Raw genomic sequence first — 7,055 nt, 5'->3', positions numbered from 1 at the left:
GCAGCGGACCCAGCACTGCCCATGAGTATGGCTGGAGGGGGAAGGTAGAGCCCAGGCCTTTATGGGTTAATGACCCAATAGCCCGTAGGGAGAGAAAACCGGTTATATACTTAAGAGGAGGAAGGTCAAGATGTGCAGTGTTGGGCAAAACCTCCCCCAGAAGGCAAGGAGAGGAGGCTGCCACTTCGCCAGCGAAGGTGGAGGCAGTGGCTGCGTCCTGGACTCAGCAGAACCCAAGGGCTGTCTAAAGGCAGCACGCATAGACCCCAGGCCCTTACCTCTGCTCCGGGGCGGCCACTGCTGCCCGGGGGACCAGGCTTTCCACAGTCACCCTGCAGGAGAGAGGGGCAACTGAGGCTCACCAGACCTCCATTTGGCTCCCACACCCCAAGCTGACCCCACATCAGAGGAGTCCTGCCACATGCCCCGGCTTTGGCCAGGGGCCCTCTGATGCCCTCGGGCTGGCAGATGGCAAAGCCCCAACCCAGTCGGCCAGGCACCGGTGGCCTCAGAAGGCCTGGATGCTGGGATGGCATCTTAGCCAAGGGTCAGGTGACACTCCACTCCGGCTAGACTGCCACATCTGCCCGGGGTCAGACCTTGAGAAAAGCCGAGAAAACCCAGTTGGCAGAAGTCACCAGGCCCTTACCTTCAGTCCTGGGAGGCCGGGATGGCCCGGTTTTCCCTTGAAGCCCTGGAAGAAAAAGCAGGAGCTGCCACGTCCCCCACCTCATGCAGAGGCCACTTCCCACTCCTCTTTCCTCAGGTTAGACAAGTCAAATCCATCCAAAGTCATAACATGTCCACAGGGGATGTGGATTTGAGCTGCCCCACCCATCAGGGCACCTGCCCAGCTTTGGAACCTCCCAGCTCCCAGCTCCTTCCTGCAGCTCAACTTACCGGGGGTCCCATGAGTCCGGGGGGGCCAGCAGGACCAGGGTCCCCCTAGGGAAAGAGACCAGGGGCACTGAGACAAGAGCTTTGTCCAGCTTGTACCCACTCATTCATCAGTCTCCCCCTTTCTCCAGCCCCTCCCCCAGCTCTCCAAGGATGGAGGGATTGTCGCATGGGGCACAGGGAAGATTCCAAGCCGGGCTCAGCCTCTGACTGGCTGTGCACTCTGAGTGAATCCCGGTCCCTTTCTGAACCTCAGTTTTCCTTCTTTTGAGTACAGAAGGGGGTTGACCTTGATGTTCTGCCCTTTGCCATGGCCCCATCCTTTTCAGATGCCCCAGAAAAATCAGATCCAAGGAGCCAGGGACACTCAAGTCCTTCCCTGTCTGCAGCCTATTCTTTCTGACACCCAGCCTAGTTTCTTCAGCTGATTGAGTTTCTGGGTATAAATTTATTCCCTTCACTGCCTGCCTTTCGTGAGACCCAGCTCATCCAACCTGGTTAAGGCAACTGGGAGAACAGAGAAACCAGGGGGCTCTGGTGCCATCAGAGAAGTGGGGTGTGGTGAGAGGCAGACCGAGGGAAGGTGGGGCACCTCCTGAAAGAGGTGTGGGGCAGTGGAATTCAATTCCCTTCATCAGGGTTCCCTTGACTTTGGCTCTTGGAGAAGGAAGGAGAAGGAGGGGGGCCCCCCTGGGCCCACCATCTCACCCTCACGCCAGGCTTGCCGTCCTTCCCATCCAGACCATCCAGACCGGCAGGGCCCTGGAAATGGGAAAAAGGCATTCCCGCACGCCTGTGCTGGAGCCCTAGGAGGTGGGAGGCCTAACCCAGCCCCTCCACCCTCTTCACCCCCTCCACCCCTCACCCAACTCCCACCCCTAAAACACACACACAGACACACACACATGCGTGCATGAGCACACACACATACTCACACACACACACCTGTCAGGCTAAGCGCGCACATGCTCACCTGAATCCCGGGAGATCCTGGTGGTCCAGGGGGACCAGGCAGGCCTGATGGACCTCGAATCCCTTCACTGCCCTGGAAATGAGCCCCCCAGCAAAGTCAGCGGGGCCTTGCCCCCCTCCCTCCCCCTGACACACACCGGCAGGACAAGAGACCCCGGCCACGGGGCCCGGTGACTACTGGAAGTCAGGACAGCTGGCTTCGAACCCCAGCTCGGTTCTGGCCTAACTGGCTGTATCCCACACACCACTCCCCCAAGAAAATCTGTCTTCATCTGCCAAGCATCCGCCTTTCTGCACTGCTCCACGAGGAAGAGACAGAGCCTACTGGGTCCAGCGCCCTCCTCAGGGCTGACCAAGGACTGGCCTGGTGGGTGCTCGGTAATGTGGGCTGAAGTGAGGGCACAGATTCAGTTCATGTTGACCCCAGCCAGGTGCCAAGCACTATGTGGCCTCTGGTTCCCCCAGATGGAAAAAGGGTGGGCCCTGCCCTCGAGGAGCTCACGGTCCAGCGAGAGTCACAGGCCCAGGACCATCACGGGCATTGCAACAGTCTAGGTGCCTTGTGTGAGAAAGGGGCCCTGGGAGTTGAGGAGAGGGAGCAGCTCACTCTGGTCGGGGGCAGGGAAAGTGTCACAGGAGAGTTAGCAGGTGCTGGGCTCTGAAGGATGCTGGGATTTGGGTAGGTTTAGGAGAAAAGGGCATGCCACAGAGGACTTCAGAGAAGGATAAAGATTGGGAGGTGTTCACATGCTTGGTCTAGCTGGGGTGTCTGGGGAGCCCGTGTGATGTGGGGGGGGGTGCGGAGAGGAGGCTGGAGGAGGGCCCTGAAACCCTGTACTAGATTTTATCAAACAGATCGTTAGTTTTCAAACTGTACTTCTCAGGGCCTGGGGGTTCCTGGAGGAGCCTGGAGGGGCTGGGGGCACAAAGTGGAGGCCAAGGGGGTGGGACTCCAGGACTCCTACCCTTGCCTTAGCCAGAGCAGCTCCACTTGCATCTGTTTTATAGACTGAGCGTTCATATGAGATTTTGTGTGACAAAAAGCCTTGGGGACTACAAAATAAAGTCTGAAAAACACCACTACGGGCACTGGGGAGCCACTGATGGTTCAAAGCAGGGGAATGATGAGAGCGAACGTGTGAATTCAAATGTTTATCGGAGAAGAGAGGGGGAGGCAGGTAGCTAAGTGGGGAGGCAGCAGCATTTCCCCAGTGGGGAGAGGGAGGCTGCCCTGGCGCAGTGGCTGTGGGGGTCACCAAGGGGAAGGGATCCAGCTAGAGACCCCACAGAGGGGGGGAAAAGGGCTCAGGGTGGCATTGCCATGCCACCAGCTACCAGGAGGGGTCAGCACAGCCCCAGGAAATGGCAGCCCCACAGGGAGTCAGGATGGAGAACCGCTGGCCAGAGGTTTGGGAGTCTCTGCAATGACCGGCCTAAGGAGAGCAAGCAGCACTCGGGCACAGAGGCAGCACGGAAGACTCTGGCAGGGGCCGCCACTCAGGTGCCCCACAGAGAAGGGAAGGGAGGTGGCACCCGCCACTGCCTCAACCGTAGCTGATAGGTGCCGGCTCTGGGGTGGGGGGATGCAGCCAGGGGCTTGAGGGTTCTCCTGAGCTGGGAGGGAAGTCTCAGCTCCGTCACTGTCTCCCTGTGCATCCCTGGGATGCCCTCAGCCTCTCTGGGCTTCATTTCCTCACCCGAACAGTGAGAACCTAGACCAAGGTGGCCCTTCTAGAAGTCCTTTCCAGCTTTCAGAGGAAAGAGGCTCCCCAAGAAGCTGCAGATCTCCTGCCCCTCCCTGTGGGCTATGATCCCCCTACCCCAAGCTTAGAAGTCAATTTGGGGCCTCATTACACTGCCCACCTGTCACATCTGGAGAGCCCAGAGGATGGGCTGAGACAAGGATGTCAGCCTCCAGAGCAAGGCAGAGCTAGTCCCAAAGTTTATCTAGCCAAACCCAGGGGCGGCCAGTGCGGGGGCTCCCCAGCTGCTGCTCCTTCCCACCCTTGTCACCAGGTCACAGGCCACGCCTGCCCTCTCTGGCCCTTGGGGACACCCTGAGCATGGCTTCCCAGGAGGCCCATTCCCCTTTCCTGCTGTTGTCAGACCCAGAAGGCCCAGACCTCCTCCTGCTGAAGGGCCCGGGGTGCCCAGTCTTGGATGTGCTTCCCTCCTTCCCTCAACTCCTCGCCCTCCCCTGGAGGAGCTGCAGCTGGCCGGGGCTGGCCTGTCACATCTAGTGGCCCACCTCTCACTACACCCCTCTGCCTCCTCCCCACCCACGCTCTCCCATTGGGTGGGAACCTCGGCGGCACAGAGGCCAGTGGGCATCCTGGGCCCAGCTGTCAGCCCTAGGGGTCCACTGGTCTGCCCCGGCCCTGTTGCCCTACAGCAGTTGCTGGGCTCATCCTGGAGGTCTCTTTGCCCACCCTTGATGTAACTGAATTAGTCCTTGAATTTCTGATGGCTCAGAGCTGTGACTGTGGCCAACTTGGGGTCCTGCTCACCTTCTCCGCTTGGGGGCCAGGTGGGCCAGGTGCTCCAGCTTTGCCTGGGAATCCAGGGGGACCCTAAATCAACAAAGAAGCAGGCAGGAATGAAAGCGGGGCTGGAAAGCAGCTCCCCTTCCTTCTTCCTCCTGGGTGTGCTTCACCACTGTTAATGTGATGCGTTTTGACTTCCCAGAAACACCACCCAGGAGCATTACGTCGTCTGGCTGGGCGGCTGGGCTGGGGCCCACCCAGGAGGCCCTGCTCTCCAGGTCCTGGCTCCTGGAATCAGGCCTGGCCACCCAGGCCATTCCTCTGTTCTTCCCGTGCCTCTTCCCTCCCCTCCCTAGGCCCACCCTCACCCAGCCTGGCCTGGCCAAGCCTGCCCCTCACAGATGGGATCACATCGGACAGAGCTGGCTTTGTGTGTGCACTCACCGGTGGGCCTGGAAAGCCCGGCTGGCCTTGAAATCCCTAGGGAAGAAAGCAAGGGACAGTTGGCTGTGCCACCCTCTCTCTCCTGCCTGGCTACCCAGGTGGAAAGGATGACAGCGTGAGGCTGCCTCAAGTCACGGGCCTTGTCCTCCACTCTGCCCCAAATGGCCAGCAGGTGAGGCTCTGGGCACGAGGTGAGAGGTTACAGCTCAAGGATGGTGGGGGGTGGGAGGCTAGAGCTGGTCACTGCGCCCCCTCCCCCACCCCGTCCCGTACATGAGGGTGACCATCGGGGGAGGACAGCTAGATAGGTCCCTGCCACCACTCACCTGGTCACCTTTCTCACCCAAGTTCCCTTGGGGTCCTCGCTCTCCTCGGGGACCCTGTCACCACAGAGAACAATGCATCTAGAACCCAACCTTCCTGTCCCCAGACTCCAGGGCAGGATCAGGGATCCCCATGTCCACATCTCCCTGTCCCCTTCCCCACTCACTGCTGGGCCTGGGGGACCTGGGAGGCCTTCAGATCCTGGTGGGCCCTGGTGACAAAAAGGAGCAGAATCGGTCACTCTGACTGGGGCAGGCGGGAGATCAGGGTATGGGGCAGGGGACGGGGCACAGAGCAGAGGCAGGGACGTGGTGGGATGCCCCTCTAAGCTGCAGGATTCTTCTCCCTGGTCTGTTCAGGCTTCCCTTCCCTTGCCTGAGCTACTGAACCAGTCTCTTAACTAGTTCTGCCATCTCTTGGTTTGCTCTAATCCAGCCAGCAAGAGGCTGCCATCTCCTCTGCTTCAACACAGCTCTGATTATAATACTCTCTTGCTCCAACATCCTCCATGGCTCCCCTCTGCCAACTGAATGCTGGGTTTTGAGGCATCCTGTGATCTGATACCAACCACCCTTCCCTGCTTCACCTCCCTCTCCTTTTCTTATCTTCTGCCTGGCTTGGCCAGACTGCAGTTCCCTGAACACTATACAATCATACCACTGGGCATTTGCACAACTGTCTCCTCTACCTAGGATGCCCACCATCCCCCACCATTTCTAGGTCTCTTGAAACCTTACCAAATCATTCGATGGCTCGAATCTGTCCCTGAGGTACCCTCACCCGTGGCTTCTCCCTCTGGGATTCGCCAGCACAGACAACCATGTGCTGGTTGTCTATGCTCCCACACACCCCCGCAGCTCCATTCAGGGCTCAGCTCAAATGCCACCCCCTCAGAGAGGCCTCCCTGACCCTCTGTCTAATGCTTCCTGTTCATGGCTCCAGCTCCTTACCCGGCTTGATTTTCTCCACCGGTCCTACCTCTCATAATTTATATGTAGCTGTTTACTCATCTGTTATCTACCTGGCCCACTGGAACGTGAGCTCCCTGAGGACCAAGGGCTCAACTGCCTGTTTTATCCACCAAGGCATCCTCAGAACAGAGCCTGGCACCCAGAAGGCCCACGAGAAAGATTTGTTATTGAATAAATGCACAATGGGGGTTGCTGCATCCCACCGGGGCCTCACCAGCATGTGCGAGGGGGAAGGTAAGACAAAAGACTTGGGAGGTTTGTCACAGACTTGGGTTCAAGTCCAGGCTCGGCCCTAATTCACTAGTTGCAGGACCCTGGGTGAGCCACGTCACTTCGTGAGCCTCGGTGTCCCCATCTGATGACGGTCCCAGCTCCTGTGCTCAGTGTGGGGGGCCTGGCTCTCTGGCCTGTGGGCGTTGTGGGGGGAGGGAGGAGGTCCCCTGCCCGCTGACTCTGGCCCCCTGCCCCCAGGTGGCCCCTCCGCCGGTCTCCACGAAACCTGCCGGGATTCTCCTCCTCGCAGCTTCCGCCCCCGCAGCAACCAGCGGGCAGCGCTGACTGCTTGAGACGCAGCTGGAGCGAGTCAGGGGGCCGGGAGGCCGGGGTCACGTCTCTCTTTCAGGGGCGGCTTGTGAGCTCTCCAGGCAGCGGACAGGGACCGGCCATTTGAAGCCCTTCCTCCCCTCCCCCCCCCCGCCCCCCGCGGAGGGAGCTGCCCTCCCGCACTCACCGATTCTCCCTTCTCTCCCGGGGAACCCGCGTAGCCGCGCTCCCCCTTGATGCCCTGACAGGCAGCAAAGAGAGAGGGAATTAGCCCCGTGGTCCGCCTGCCACGGCGCCGATGCGAGGGGTGGAGACTGCAGCAGGCACACAGACTGGCACTTAGACGCAGAAGGCGCCCCGGACGAGGCTGGGGGGCCAGAGGGGGGGGCTGCTCCCGGAGCGGAGCGGAGCGGGGGCGCCT

General features: G+C 60.0%; 1 protein-coding gene across 4 annotated transcripts in view; it reads right to left on the bottom strand.

The window, feature by feature from the left end:
• COL16A1 (collagen type XVI alpha 1 chain) overlaps positions 1-7,055 on the bottom strand; it is a 50,674-nt gene that overhangs the window by 8,335 nt on the left and 35,284 nt on the right. For 3 of the 4 annotated variants that reach the window (XM_082399309.1, XM_082399307.1, XM_082399308.1), the window contains 10 exons: positions 6,822-6,875; positions 5,287-5,331; positions 5,123-5,176; positions 4,797-4,832; positions 4,377-4,439; positions 1,871-1,942; positions 1,606-1,659; positions 901-945; positions 650-694; positions 102-332 (listed from right to left, as the gene is read on the bottom strand). In XM_082399309.1, coding sequence (XP_082255435.1) covers positions 126-332; positions 650-694; positions 901-945; positions 1,606-1,659; positions 1,871-1,942; positions 4,377-4,439; positions 4,797-4,832; positions 5,123-5,176; positions 5,287-5,331; positions 6,822-6,875 — 675 coding nt within the window. In that variant the 3' untranslated portion in view covers positions 102-125. Of the gene's footprint in view, positions 1-101; positions 333-649; positions 695-900; positions 946-1,605; positions 1,660-1,870; positions 1,943-4,376; positions 4,440-4,796; positions 4,833-5,122; positions 5,177-5,286; positions 5,332-6,821; positions 6,876-7,055 lie in introns of those variants that run through there. The other variant, XM_082399310.1, reaches the window with a different exon arrangement.

This window comes from Balaenoptera borealis, assembly GCF_965194805.1.
Source record: "Balaenoptera borealis genome assembly, chromosome: 1".
Lineage (NCBI taxonomy): Eukaryota > Metazoa > Chordata > Mammalia > Artiodactyla > Balaenopteridae > Balaenoptera > Balaenoptera borealis.
The sequence above is the reverse complement of the archived record's forward strand: the minus strand, read 5'-3'. Positions and strand labels throughout refer to the sequence as shown.